This window comes from Artemia sp. Qi Xiang Cuo, chromosome 1 (assembly GCF_049724085.1).
Source record: "Artemia sp. Qi Xiang Cuo chromosome 1, ASM4972408v1, whole genome shotgun sequence".
In the NCBI taxonomy this organism is placed as follows: Eukaryota; Metazoa; Arthropoda; class Branchiopoda; order Anostraca; family Artemiidae; genus Artemia; species Artemia sp. Qi Xiang Cuo.
In genome coordinates, this window is record NC_142794.1 from 27,702,752 (window position 1) to 27,718,740 (window position 15,989).

Sequence of the window (15,989 nt, forward strand, 5' to 3'; positions counted from 1 at the left end):
CAGCATGCCAAAAAGTTTTAGTTAAGTATTAAGTATTTGGTTAAGTAGTTCAGTCCTGGTTAAGTTAATTATTTTTTATACAAAAAAATTGATACATTTTTGACACAATAACAGAAAATCATCAAAATAGAAGCACTTCACAGCAAATTTTTCAAATCCGTCAATTGCTGTTTTTCTTGATTCTATTCTGTTTGACCCCGCAGGTATGCAAAGTATTCTTAGTGGAAGAATACTAAGAAACAAGAATAATTTATTGTACAAAGTTTTCAATTTTGGGGTCCCATTCAGCAGAGCAAATTAGTTCCTCACCAAAAATTTTGCCATATTAAATACAGATTAAATGAAAGCTATTTTAAATTATTTAAAACTAAGGGAAAAAACCTGCCGAAGAGAGGTGATATAAAATGATGTTCGTTTCTTTGCATGGTGCATCCATGTTGTATGTATTTTGATAATAGAAAATTAACAAAATTTGGCATCCAGATATAGAAGGACTTCACATTGAATTTTTCAAACTAGTCAGACGCTGTATTTCTTGATTCCATTCTCATTGATCAAGCAAATGTGCTGAAAAGGAAAGCAAACCTCTAACTATTCTGTTTTGGGAATAAAACAAGCACGAATAAAATGTTTATAGAAAAAGGAACGCAAAAAAAGAAAATAGGAAAAAAAAGACACATATAGGATTTTTTTCTCATTAAAAAAATAATAATAGTCATACGTTTATTTATTAATAAAAATACGGTTAACCAAAATTCTTAACCAGAAAATACCGTCAACCAGACTGGACTTCTACCAGTCTGGAAATCTACAGTATACTCCAAGAAGCTGAAACTCAGGCTGTTCTAGAACAATGTTCCGTCAGTTTGGCGTTACTCAATAGAATGCATAAGGGTAACTACAGAACAGGAGAAGCTTATAATTGTCTTTGAGAAGAATTGTCTCCGCCAGATTCGAAGGATCAACAGGAGTGAACATATTAGCAACGGCAATATTCGTACCCGTATAGAGAAACGAGGTGGTTACTCAATAGAATGCATAAGGGTAACTACAGAACAGGAGAAGCTTATAATTGTCTTTGAGAAGAATTGTCTCCGCCAGATTCGAAGGATCAACAGGAGTGAACATATTAGCAACGGCAATATTCGTACCCGTATAGAGAAACGAGGTGGTTACTCAATAGAATGCATAAGGGTAACTACAGAACAGGTGAAGCTTATAATTGTCTTTGAGAAGAATTGTCTCCGCCAGATTCGAAGGATCAACAGGAGTGAACATATTAGCAACGGCAATATTCGTACCCGTATAGAGAAACGAGACGTCACCTCCGTTGTGAGACAACGAAGACGGTGATATCTTGGACGTACTTTCCGCATGCCAGACCGTAGACCGTAGACCAAAAATACAGCTGCACAAGCAACCAGAAGGCACCTGTCACCATGGAAGACCAAGGACCACGCTCTGTAGCAATCACAAACGTGACAGAAGAACCCTTCAGACGAGCCTCATCTAAGAGTTGGAAGACATCTATGCAGTGGCACACTTGAGGGAAGATTGGAGGCTACTCGCTTATGCCCTGTGTCTCTGGAGGCACTAAGGTCTGAGATAAGCACAATTCTTGTCTTATAAAGTAAGAACACTTACTGCAGCAATACGAACACTAGTAATTGGGTAAGTAATTCAACACTGCACAAGTGAGTAGGTAGGTAAGTAAAACCCTAAGGAATTCAGTAATTAACGCCACAAGTAATATAAGTAATTACAAGCATTTTTATAACAGGTAACCTATAAACGCTCGCTCCATGGTACACAGTATTTTCATATATCTTTTTCCTTCCACCTTGCATCTATGACTGTGGATTGCATCTATTACTGGATTTCCTAGATTTACTGTATTTACGTTTATTTCGAATTTTGATTGGATTCCCTTCTTTTCTTTATGTTTCTACAAATCTAAAAAAAGCTCCATAATTCCCCTAGTAAAGCCAAGTTGCTAGCAAAAAATTATAAAAAACTTCTTATTGAGCTTATAGAAAACCTTTTTGTTGGCAAGTCCCTTTTTTACGAGTGAAAATTTGAATCTCACTGTTGGAGCTAGTTAGGTGAAAACTTACAAAACCGTATATATAATTTTTTGTTAGGAAAGTCGGGAACAGAATTTTAATAAAAAAAAACATCCGAATAGGCTATAGTTATGCAGTCTTGGTAGTAGCGGACACCCACTATTTTAAAACGGAGACGTGGGTAAAAATCAGTACAAAATAAGCCAGATACGAGTGCCATGAAACGGCTTCAGAGGATGTAACTTTAATCTGAAGGTATTTAGGAACCCAAAGATTGTTAGTGTTTGAGTTTTTGGTTGACGAAAGACGTTCCAAAACTTAAATAATTAGTTTTGCATAATTATTTTTACGGTTCAACGTGGCAACAATAAGAAAATGTAATAATACTCGGAAAGCTGAATAATATCATAAAAGCCAAACGAACAATCTTAAAATTTCACAGTTTTCAGGAGTGAACTGATATACAATGGAGAACTATCTTAAAATTTCGCAGTTTTCTGGAGTGAACTGGCTTAAGATGGAGAACAATCTTAAAATTTCGCGGTTTTCAATGAACTAACCTATGATGGAGAACAATCTTAAAATTTCGCGGTTTTCAGGAGCGAACTGACCTTAGATGGGTCCTTGGGATAAAAAAAAATTTCATTGAATGTCCTAGGTGCTTTAAATAGGGATACATATGCAGGGACTGTTTCATATGGGAATTGATCCCCAGAAATACTGTTTGATAGCTATTCCTGCTTAGAAAGTTACCTAGTAATGGTAAAACATACAAGTGAGGATGTGGCCATTTATTCTAGTTGCCCCAACGCCGACAACGGTTATATTTATAACATCATAAGAGAGAGCCCGAAAAAGAATAATCAACACATTTCTGCGTCGAAATAAGTCAGAAACCACTGGGTTTTTGAAATATTGTTATCAAAATTTAAAGTTCTTATACTCTGATTTAATATTATTAACAAATATATTAACAGAAGCTATATTAGCTTTGAGTACTTCAGTCAAAGAGATTGTCTTAGAAGATAAGGCTGAACCTAAGTCTTGGCTGAACCTTTGAGAGGTGATGAAGGTGAGACTCTTTCAAAATTGTGTTTAGTAAAGTATGTTTCTTTTCTTTCTATTTGTTTTATATTTCGCTAATGACGGTTGTTGCATATATAGCCTAAACATCCTCTTTAGTTGTATAAACTCTTATGCTATTCATTGTTTTCACAAATACACTCGTTATCTTCTCGTTTTTTTTTTTTTTTTTTTTTTTTTTTTTTTTTTTTTTTTTTTTTTTTTGGGGGGGGAAAAGACATTGTGGTCTTCGTCAGTTTTAATTTCTGAGAAGAAATCATCAGAAAGCTTTTTTTTTTTGGGAAAAGACATTGTGGTATTCGTCAGTTTTAATTTCTGAGAAGAAATAATCAGAAAGCTTTTTTTTTTGGGAAAAGACATTGTGGTATTCGTCAGTTTTAATTTATGATAAGAAATCATCAGAAAGCTTTTTTTTTTTGGGAAAATAAATTTTTGTCTTAGTCAGTTTTAATTTATGAGAAGAAATCAACAGAAAGCTTTTTTTTTTGGGAAAAGACATTGTGGTCTTCGTCAGTTTTAATTTCTGAGAAGAAATCATCAGAAAGCTTTTTTTTTTTTGGGAAAATACATTGTTGTGTTCGGCATTTTTAATTTATGATAATAAATCATCAGAAAGCTTTTTTTTTTGGGAAAAGACATTGTGGTCTTCGTCAGTTTTAATTTCTGAGAAGAAATCATCAGAAAGCTATAGAGCTTTTGATTAAATTAGCCTTTTTTGTATTCGTTTCTAAATTCATTGTTACGTCTAAATTTAATTATTTTTTCTTTCTCAAATGTGGTTGTTTCCACCTATAGTTATAAACTGCAGCTGTACTGTGATGATGTGAACAGCCTCTCGTAAACAATAACACTGAACAACCTGTGTTCTCTCCGTCACTCAAATTGTCAACTCAGTTCCACAGTCCTAAATTTTGATCTGCCAAAAATACATACAGTCCAATCCCAGTTTGGTTCCATTTACCCAAGTATTTCCGCTTGGAATCACTTGCCTTGTTCAGTGAAATAATCAGAATTCTATTCCCTTTTTCTTTGTCAATAGACAACAACTCGTCAGAAACTGAATTTTGAGTACGTTTTTTTTCTCTTTATGGCGTATTTGATGTTTCTTTCTTTGATATAACTGTTCTTCAAGTGTCCTTTCTTTCTTGTCCTTTATCAAATATTAAAGTTTAAGATTTGGTTCGCTCAAGTTTTGCTTTGGAGCCTAATGATTAACTTGACTTGAATTTTTCCCGGATACTATTAGCACTAATAGATGGAGGAATGAATCTATTAGTGGTGCCAAGCAACTCGGAAAAGAATTAAAATTTTACTGAAAACTATAGCATTTGGTGCTCAGCCAAAGAAGAGATAATAACTAAATAATAGTCCTGGCGCAGGAGGTATAATGATCGAGATAAGATTTTTTGGGATAGGGCCTTTGGAACGCCTACTATCTCCTAAATGTTTTAGAACAACGTGATCTTACACTATTCAAATGGTCGTAAACTGATAAATCTCAAGAAAGATTTCCCAGAATATCTGCAATCCTAGAATACGTACGGATACCATCCTTACACTAGCTTCATATTTAAAAATAAAATACAGATGCAAAAATGAGAAAAGAAGAAAAAACACAGTAAAGAAACAAAAAATGGCAAAGAAACAAGAGGCAAAGAAGAAAGTAGAACTAGACCGACTAGACAGAACGTAAATGAATTTAATAAAGTCTAAATTGAACACTCACATTTAGGTCACGGAAATATTCATTGTAATCCAATGCATAACCAACCACAAATTTGTCAGGTATCTCAAAACCACAATCTAAGGGAGAAAAATAATTCTATTAGAAATATGTTTATATGAATATAAAAGTATTTAAGAATCTTCAAACGGGTTCCTGTCATGATTACTATGCACTACCATTTTTATTCCTAGAAAATCCTGGAATCTTGCGATAAAAGCTGTTTTTATTTTACCTATTTCATTTTTTGGTTTAACTCGTAATAAATTTACGTTCCTCGCATATCGTACTACTGACCTATACTTAATGCTAAAGTTTCTCATTTGTTGCATTTTAAGCGGAAATAACACAAACCTTTTCTCCATACAACAGGAACCCAGCAAATTACCTATAAAACAGTATTTGATCGTGATGAACTTTTCATTTGAGGACGCTTTTTTTTATTCAAGGACTTTGCTAAACAATTCTAAAGCTATACCAGATTGCCAGCCATTGCCATCTCAAATACAACAGAATCTTTATCTTTAATAGCAATAAATTATCCAATGTTTAGCCTCTGTCAAATTCACACTTCACCGTTCATGCTAAAGTTTTGTGCCTGTAGCATTACATGCCCAAATCACGCCTAACTCTCCCTCAAACAACAAAAAGCCATATATTAACTTCTAAACCGGTATTTAATCTTCCTTCCATAATGATCTAATATCTTTACAACTATTTTAGATTCATAGAAAAGAACCTCTTGACTCTTTCATTTCAGAACTGACACTTGTTTTTTATCAAGGAGTATGCTAAAAAAAATATTCTAAAGCTATATATATTCCCTGATTTTAGTACTAGCCATTTTAGACGTAACTATTTTAGACCAGGTCCCTAAATACTAATCCTGGCTACGTTTCTGATCGTTGGCTAGAGTTCAAAATTTTCTCTAACTTGATTAAATAATAAATCTATTTTTTGCGTGTACATAAGAATATATAAATATACAAAGTAAAAAAAAAAAAAAAAACATTTGTTTCTTAGGCAAGTGAATATTTTGAAAAATTTGTCACGAGCTCTACATCAAAATTTGTATTATATCGTATAGTCTTTGATTTAAAAGCTTCCTTAAAAAAAGACAAAGGCAGAAATAAAGCATTTAAAAATTACTTTTAATTGAACAAGAGACTCTAAAATCAAATTATTTGAGACGCATCGTCCCATACACACACACGGGAGGGATAGAGGAGGGGTCGGGTAAAATACCCCCTCAATAGATATTCCAAAAGACTATACCCATAAAAACTGCAAAACGTGACCCAAATATTATTTTTTTATTTCAGAGCCAGTATCGAGAAAATCATCCAAAACGCATCAACAACAAACCTTAAATAGTAGCTGTTTCCACCAATAGTTGTAAACTATTAGTGTTACGAAACAACAGAAATAAACGATTAAAACATTCTTACTGGGAAACTAGTGGATAAAAATTCCGAGAAAACCAGCAAAAAGCAATAAGGCTCTGTTTAAACATGGCTTTGTGACACTCATTTCATAGGCAGCACGTTAACGTTGCCTAAGTAAAGAACGATGTGGCCACAATGTGTTTTTTTTTCATCTTTCTTCGACAGGTACTTCGTATCGAAGGAGTTGTCGTAGAAACTTCGAAAAACGCTCATTCGATTGGAAATTGGGGTGGCTAGTGCCCTTTTTTATAGTCTAAAGTGATTGGAGGGCAACTAGCCCCCCCCCCCCCCCTCCCCTCACACACCCATCATTCCCCCAAGCACATCCAATCAAAATTTTGAGATAGCCATTTTGTTCAGCGTAATTGATTTCGAGATAGAAAATATGTTTTTGAGGAGGACACTCCCCAACAACCCTCAGGGCAAGGATTTTAAGTTATGCTTTGAGGGCATATAAGAACGATGTTGGCACAATGTACTTTTTTTTCTTAAGAGCTGGGCATTTCATATGGAAGGGGTCGTCGTAGAAACTTCAAAAGGGGCTCATTCAATTGGAAATTGAGAGTTCTAGTGCCCTTATTAATATTCGAAAGTGATAGGAGGGAAACTAGCCCCCCCACGCTCATCATTCCCTCAAACACATCCAATCAAAATTTTGAGATAGCCATTTTTTTAGCGTACTTGATTTTAAGATAGAAAATATGTTTTTTCAACGTAGTTGAAAAAAGGCTCATTCAATTGGAAATTCAAAGCGCTAGTGCCCTTTTTAATAGTCGAAAGTGATTGGAGGGCAACTAACACCGCTCTCATGTCCACCTTTCCCCCAAACTGATCCAATCAAAATTTTAAGATAGTTATTTTGTTCAACGTAGTTGAAAGTTCTGGAAATTAGGTCTTTGAAGATGAATATCCCTCCACAGCCGTAAGGGCAAGGGTTGTAAGTTATGCCCTTGGGGCGAATGAGGTTTTTATAGAACGTATTGTCGTAGAAACTTCAAAAAGGGCTCATTCGATTGGAAATTGAAACGGCTAATTTCCTTTCTAATAGTCGAAGTGATTGGAAGGCAACTAACATCCCTTCCACGCCCATCACTTCCCCAAAAACATTCAATCAAAATTTCAAGATAGTCATTTTGTTCAGCGTAGTTGATTTCTACATAGAAAATATGTTTTTGAGGAAGACACTCCCCCACAACCCTCAGAGCAAGGGTTTTAAGTTATGCCCTGGGGGCATATAAGGTTTTTATAGAAAGCGATGTCGTAGAAACTTCAAAAAAGGGCTCATTCAATTGGAAATTAAAGGGCTAGTGCTCTTTTCAATAGTCAAAAGTGATTGAAGGGCAACTAACCCCCCTCTCACGCCCATCATTCGCCCAAATACATCCAGTCAAAATTTTGAGATAGCCATTTTGTTCAGCGTAGTTGATTTCCACATAGACAATATGTTTTTGAGCAGGACACTCCCTACTAACTCTTGGGGCAAGGGTTTTAAGTTATGCCCTGGGGGCATATAAGGTTTTTATAGAAGGCTTTGTCTTAGAAACTTAAAAAAAGGCTCATTCGATTGGAAATTAAAGGGCTAGTGACCTTTTCAATTGTCGAAAGTGATTGGAGGGCAACTAGCCCCCCCCCCCGCCATCATTTCCCCCAACACATCCAAACAAAATTTTGAGATAGCCATTTTGTTCAGCGTAGTTGATGTTCAGCGTGAGTCATAGAAAATATGTTTTTGAGGAGGACACTCCCCCACAGCCCTCAGGGCAAGGGTTTTAAGTTATGCCCTGGGGGCATATAAGGTTTTTAAAGAAGGCGTTGTCGTAGAAACTACAAAAAAAGCTCATTTGCTTGGAAATTCAAAGGGCTAGTGCCCTTTTTAATAGTCGAAAGTGATTGAAGGCCATCTAAACCCCCCCCCCCCACACACACACCAATCATTCCCCCAAACCCATCAAATAAAAATTTTGAGATAGCCATTTTGTTCAGTGTAGTTGATTTCCAGATAGAAAATATATTTTTGAGGAGGACACTCCCCCACAACCCTCAGGGCAAGGATTATAAGTTATGCCCTGAGGGTATATACGGTCTTTATTGAAATCTTTGTCGTAGAAACTTGAAAAAAGGCTCATTCGACTTGAAATTCAAAGGGATAGTACCCTTTTTAATAGTCGAAAGTGGTTTGAGGGCAACTAACCCACCTCTCACGCCCACCATTTTCCAAAACATATCCAATAAAATGTTTAGATAGCCATTTTATTCAACGTAGTTGAAATTTTTGTAAATTGTGTCTTAAAGGATGACAACCCCTCCCCCCAGAGCCCTCAGGGCAAGGTTTGTAAGTTAGACCCTGGGGCATATAAAGTTTTTATTGAAAGCATTGTCGTAGAAACTTCAAAAGGGCTCATTCAATTGGAAATATAAAGGGCTAGTGCCTTTCTTAATAATTAAAAGTAATTGGAGAGCGACTAACGCCCATCACACGCCCACTATTTTCCCAATCACATCCAATCAACATTTTGAGGTATCCATGTCGTTCAACGTAGTTGAACGTTCTGGGGAAATTAGGTATTTTAGGATATAGATAATTTCGGAGACCACACTGCCTTTCCATGACGATTAATAAAAGTTCAAATAGGGATAAAATCCTTTTAATAGACAGTGATGATGATAACAGTGATAGATATTCACAAAATTCACAAAAAATACCAGATATTTCGGTCACATATACAGTGACCGTCATCAGTAGTAAAACTGGGTTTTACTACTGATGACGGTCACTGTATATATGACCGAAATATCTGGTATTTTAAGTGAATTTCTATCACTGTTATCATCATCACTGTCTATAAAAAGGATTTTATCCCTATTTGAACTTTTATTTATCGTATTTTAGGATGATAAACCTCTCAGAGCCCTCAGTGCCAGGGTTGTAAGTTATGCCCTGGGGGCATATAAGGCTTATATAGAAAGTTGTTGTATAAATCATAGACAGCACGATCGCGCTACCTAAGTAGAGAACAGGGACACTCAAAAAGAAAAGAATGAGACAAGAAAATCTAAAGAACAGAATGAGACAAGAAACGGGGACTAAGTAAAGAGGGGGAAATTCCCCCACAACCCTCAGGGCAAGGGTTTTAAGTTATGCCCTGGGGGCATATAAGAACGATGTTGGACAGTATTATTTATTAATTCTTTCCTTTAGAGCAGGGTATTTCGTATCGAAGAAGTTGTCGTGGAAGCTTCGAAAAGAGCTCATTCAATTGGAAATTGGAGTGCCTTGTGCCCTTTTTAATATTCGAAAGTGATTGGAAGGCGACTAACATCCCTCTCACGCCCACCATTTCACACAACACATCCAATCAAAATTTTGAGATAGCCATGTTGTTTAACGTAGTTGAACGTTCCGGAAATTGGGTCTTAGAAGATGACAACCACCCTAACAGACCTTAGGGTAAGGGTTGTAATTTATGCCATGGGGGCATATAAGGTGTTTATAGAAAGCATTGTCGTTTCTAAAAGGGCTCATTCAATTAGAAATCGAAAGGCCTAGTGCCATTTTTAATAATAGAAAGTGATTGGAAGGCTTGGCATTTTTATAGTAAAGATCGATATGGATATAATGTATTATTTTTTGTTGTTGTTTAGACCAGGGCACTTCATATCAAAGGAGGTGTCGTGGGAACATCGAAAAGAGCTCTTTTGATTGAAAATAGAAAGGGCTATGGCCCTTTTTAATGGTCGAAACTGATTTGAGGGCAACTAGTCCCCCTTCCACGACCACCCTCCCACGCCAAACCTCCCATTTCTGCTCTTAAAATTTAACCAAATCAAAATAGCTTTCAACCAGTATTTAACCAAATTAAAAGTGCATTCAAGCTATCAAAGAAAGTAAACAGATGTTTTTGCGAATGGTATCAAGTTTTCCATTTCAGGTCAATTAGAGGAGGCATAAAACTAAGTTAAACAGTACTATTTGTGTCCAGATTTTTAAAAAGGTGTAAGTTGTTAAAAATTGCTGAAAATTTTTCTCCAGCATTCAAATAGCATGCAAAACTATAAAGTCTTAAAAAACTAAAAGATTTAAAGTATTATTTTCTTTTTCCCTGAAAAGAATATGTCAATATAAAACAAACATAAATTAATTAAAAAAACTTCTTCCACAAAATAAGTTTTTCAAAGAAAAGTAAAGAACTCCATTAAACAAAAAATGAGCAAAAATAAAATCAAATAATCTACCAAGCTTGGAACTACCACAAATCAGCATTGATAAATAAATAAAACCCAAAGTAAACAGAAATTGCAATAAATAACCGAGCCAAACTCAAAACGAGCAGAAATTAACATAAGTTGGGCGCAAAACCCCTATGCCTTTCCATGGCCAGAACAAAACTTGCACTTTACTGAAAAAATATAAATGTTTTTACTTTTAAAACTTTAATAAATCAAATAATTGTAACATTTTGATTACTAAATATCAGGATATGTATATTAAACTGACAATGCACATTCAGGCTTATACGCATGCTACAGCACATTTTCCAGAAATAAATAAAGAAGGAAAAGGTCATACTTTTTAAATAGAATTTCATTTGTCGATGAAAGAAAAAAGAAGGTCTAGGAAAAACTTTTATAGCAAATAAATAAAATGAATGTAAAAATACTTCGAATATTTTGAGCAGAAATTTGGATCATTATATTTGTCACAGAATTATTTTTAAGTCCTCCTGTCAGGATCTATCCCTCCTTTTCCAACGAATTTTTAAACTATTTTTATGCATTACAATAAAACTGAAAATCTGATATTTCCAAAATTAGCAAATCGCAGGAACAACGTTCAATTTTCAAGCTATTTTCAATCTTCATTCAGTTCTCTATTCTGGTCAAAAGATAATCGCAACACAATTTTCGAACTATAAGCCCAGGGATGAGGGTTAAGTATAAGAACTTAAATTCGGCATAATATTTTTACATTTTAAGCTAAATTAAACATATTTTTTTCGGAACTGCGCCGTTCTTTTATTTTATCACAGAGATAAAAGATGTGAAGTTTTCATTACTTCAACCTTTTCTTCTCAATTACCATCATGAATTCTACCTACTAATGATGAGTACAAATGACAATTCTAAAATAGCTGTTCAGGATGTAGACAGTTAGGCATGATTGAGCCAAAAATGAAACGCATCTTAGTATTTTGCTCCCCCTAACGAAAATAGACATTAATATTATGCAAATATATTTTGTATATTATGCGATGTATTCTTCCTAATCCAATGCTCAAAATCTTCTTTCACAATTTGATTCAGTTGAGGGTTTCTTATTACCCAGTTATTTGGCTTCAACTACATAGGCTATAAGCGCATGAGGATTGTAAAAAAACAACTTCTTTTTATATTCTTCAAGTTATTTAGGCTCAAATACATTTTATTTTACTGCAATTTCTTATATTTTTAAAACCACTTGACAATAGACAGACTTCCGAGTCGGATAAAAAAAAGCTCTGTATTTTATTTGATTTTTTTAAAATGACAATGACGTTCTTGCGGCTGTTTCTATATTGCACGGACCCACCAACAATTGAAGGAGAGGTTATCAAAACAATGGTCTTCAATCGACAAAGCCACGAAGCCACGCCAAAGGCCTGAGACTTTTGATTCCACCTTGACTCGACACGTGTATGAAAACCCACACAATTTTATTTTGTTTGATAATGCACCCATTATTGTCCAGTTAAAAGCCTCATGTAAGTCTTCAGGGAGAGGGTTGAAATCAAAAGCATAACCACCGAAAGGCCGCTCTTAATAGAAACACTGGTGAAACCTATCTAAGCCCCATTTATAATGAACTTATTAATCCATCGAACTTATTATGTCCATCATACCATGTTTCACAGCCTATCTCTGTTAATACCATGCCTGGCAAGCGAGTAGCCTTTAGAAAAGCTTTACATAAAATAAAAGTTAGAAATACTCTTATCGTATTTTTTTCGGTTTCCCTTTCACCGTTAAGTAGAAAGGATCTTCTTTTTTTAGTTTTAGTGTTTGTTTTTAGATTTGGTTATTTATTCTGCACTTAAGATGGTCGAGGAGAGGTCTCGACCGAAATATCTGCACATTTTTTTCCACACTTCACTGGCTGTTTTATCCCCGTTTTGTCTTGTTTATGAATCTTTTTCTTCGTTTTTTTCATGCGTAGCCAGTGTGATCTCAGAAATTATTTACCGATATAGGGTATGCGGGTTCAAAAAAAAAACCGCCTTTCAAACAGTTTGTGGCCACAAATATAATAATCCGAAATATATATATATATATATATATATATATATATATATATATATATATATATATATATATATATATATATATATATATATATATATATATATATATATATGCATATACATTTATATAAAAGGCAAACTGATATACGAAAATAAACAGGTCGAAAATAAACATGTAACCTTACAATCTGGTTTATAGCCGGTTAATGAAGTACCTCTCTTTAACAACAACGAAGCCACTCGAACTTGCTTAGGATTGTATGAGGTCAAAGTATTTAAAAGCTTTTTCATCGTTCTTCCTGTATCAATAATATCTTCAATAACAAGCACGTTTTTGCCTTTAACATCTAGACTAGCAGCATCTACAATTTCAACAGTGCCACTTGATTTCTCGTTCTGAAAAAATAATGTCATTAAACTTCAGATGTCATTCAATAATGTCATAAAACTAAGTAAGTTGAGTGCATGTACTTCGTTCGCACGAATTAATTTATTTTTTGGTAGACAGTGGATTTTTTTTGGACACAGCTTGCAACACAACGAGTCAACAAACGAAATTTTTCGCATACTGACTAGTGGTCTGAGTAGCGATGATACCGATCTCCTGATTCTCTGCCTTTTGGCTGGGATTGCAACGCATAATTAGAGGGCAAATCATCCAAAGCTTCTCGTGTTTTTCAACCAGACCGTTTATAAAGTTGGTCTTATTGCAACAAATTGGATGCAGTAGTTGCTTTACCCTACTTCTTTTTAAGTTAATATTTGATATTAATATAGATTTCTCTTCAGTCAATAGTAGAGAATGCAAGGTGTACCCCAAGTACATAGATACCCCGAATACTATAAAATCGCATAAGAACAAGGGGGAGGGGCTTCACAATATTTCCTATGAACATACGGGTTATACTGCAACATTGCATAGGGACATAGGGGCGTACGGAAACATTGAATTGTACTTTTCTTTCCAACGACTTACTGAAACATCCGGTTAAAACTATGATAAAAACTTCAACTTTTCTTAATTCTAGTCCAATTCCAATGTTTGCTGTTTGATTATGGTTTATACCATGATTCGTATCTAATTAGCGGGAATACTTTGGATACCTTGTCAAGATTTCAGATATGGCACCCAACTTTCTATTCTGGATTACCGGTTTCCTGGACACTAGACAGTCAGTTTTATTTATGAAATTAGAAGCATAAAAACCTTTGCGCAATCACACAGGTGACAGATATACGTCTCAGTATCCTCTTTCTAAATTTTATAATTATTCCGAAATATTCCCTTTCAGATTGTCCGAAGAAATAATGATTCCTTTAGCTAAATAGACATTACGAAATAACTTTTTCAATAAAAATTTATTTAAAAAAAAACGAACATATATATCGGTCCACCTTTGGAAAGTCACGCACCCACAGATTGAAATTAATTTACCCTCTCCGGTCGTCCTCTTTTGCAATTAATTGAAAAAAACTTTCCGAAAAATAAGTTTTTCAAAGAAAAGTAAAGAACATTTTAAACTTAAGCTCAGCAAACACAAATACCTTTTAAAATTCAAACTCAAAACGACCAGAAATAACTATTAAAGAATAAATGAAACCAAAAACGAACAGAAATTAAATAAACAATCATAGCAAAAATATACAACAAGTAATAATATAAATGAATAAATAGATCTTAAAGCAAGTAATACTTAGATTGAATATGAAAATCAAGCTTAAAACGAAAAAAAATATTTTTCTATTGAAGTATAAATGAAACTAAAAACGAACAGAAATTAAATAAACAATCAATGCAAACAAACATACAATATATATTAATGTAAATTAATAAATAAATCTTAAAACGAGTGAAACTTAAATTGAATGCAAATCAAGCTGGAAACAAACAAAAACCACCGCAAGCAAGAGTTTGGGTACGACCTCCTCTCACTATAAAACCTACTACGTCATTGGCGCTTTACTGAAAATCAATTTTATGACAAATATTTTCTTACGAACTTAATATTGAAAATAAGCACTAAAATTATAGTAACATTTTGAACTGGTGAGCTTTCAGCAATTAATATCATTATACATCAAATATTCAGTTTAATTTAATAGCTCTTTTTAAACTTGTTAAAGACGAATATAGTTTCCCTACAAATAAGTGTTTGGATACTGCCTCCTTTCCTAACTGTAAATAAAAACCAAAAGCCTACTGCGTCATTGGTTAACTGAAAACGGAACTTGAACTGATGGATTTTTCAACAATTAACATCATTATACATCAAATATTCAATTTGATGATGTTTAAACTTTCCAACACTGTTCAAGACGCATATAATTTTCAGTCAAGCGCCAATAACGCAGTAGGTTTTAGGTTTTTGATTGCAAAGTTTCTAAAAATTCCTTATCTCAAAGTCAAACTTAAAAAAAAAAAAAAAAATATTCATCAAAGTGTCAAAAGCGATATCAAAGTAACAATATCAAAGTAAGAAGATGGGTTTGTGTCAACCTCGGAGTTTTTATTATCTGATGTTTAAATATTTTTAACAAAATTGCCATCTCAAAATTTTTATCGGATGGGTTTGGGGAAAAAGGGCGTGGGGGGACTATATTAAGCTTCGGTCTGTTTTGACTCTTTAAAAGTGAACTAGAACTTTCTATTTTCAATTAAATGAGCCCTCTCTGAAGTTTATACGAGTATCTCTTCTACAAGAACCATATGTATCCCCAAAGTATAGCTTACAACGCCTGCCCCTGGGCCCTGGGGGGGGGTTGTGTAGACCCTGGAGTTTTAATATCTGATGGTTGAACTATTTTTAACAAAATGGTCACCTGAAATTTTTATCGGATGGGTTTATCCATCCGATACACTCAAGGCGTGGAGGGCAGGAGGGACAAGTTGCCCTCTGATCTTTTGTCACTCTGAAAAAATGAACTACAACTTTTAATTTCCATTCAAATGAACTCTCTCTGAAGTTTATACGAGCATACCTTCCATAAGAACAATATATGCCCCCAGAGCAATACTTACAATGCCTGCCCCAGCCCTGGGGGAGAAGAGGTTTGTGTCGACACAGGAGTTTTTCTTATCTGACCATTGAACTATTCTTAACGAAGTGTCTATACGTAAAAGAGTTTTTGTTTTATGATCTTTGAACTATTTTTAACAAAATGGCTACCTCAAATTTTTTATGAAATGTATTTGGGGAACAAAGGCTTGGGTGGGGGCCAGATGCCCTCTGATCACTTTTGACTCTTAAAAAGGGCAATAGAACTATCGAGTTCCAATCGAAAGAGCCCCCTTTGAAGTTTATACGACGACCCTTTCTATTTGAAGTGCCTCCTGGAAAAAATAAATGGAGTTTGGGGGGAGGCTAGCTGCCCTCCAATCACTTTTGACTCTTAAAAGTGA

At 34.5% G+C, this 15,989-nt stretch overlaps 1 protein-coding gene across 7 annotated transcripts in view; it reads right to left on the minus strand.

Annotated features, from left to right (window-relative positions):
* Positions 1-410: 410 nt before the first annotated feature.
* Positions 411-15,989, minus strand: part of LOC148956169 (hypoxanthine-guanine phosphoribosyltransferase-like) — a 114,961-nt gene continuing 99,382 nt past the window's right edge. For 6 of the 7 annotated variants that reach the window (XM_089097459.1, XM_089097547.1, XM_089097379.1 and 3 more), the window contains exons 5-7: positions 12,775-12,985; positions 4,873-4,949; positions 411-567 (exon numbers count right to left, since the gene is read on the minus strand). In XM_089097459.1, coding sequence (XP_088953585.1) covers positions 520-567; positions 4,873-4,949; positions 12,775-12,985 — 336 coding nt within the window. In that variant the 3' untranslated portion in view covers positions 411-519. The remainder of the gene's footprint in view (positions 568-4,872; positions 4,950-12,774; positions 12,986-15,989) is intronic. The other variant, XM_089097592.1, reaches the window with a different exon arrangement.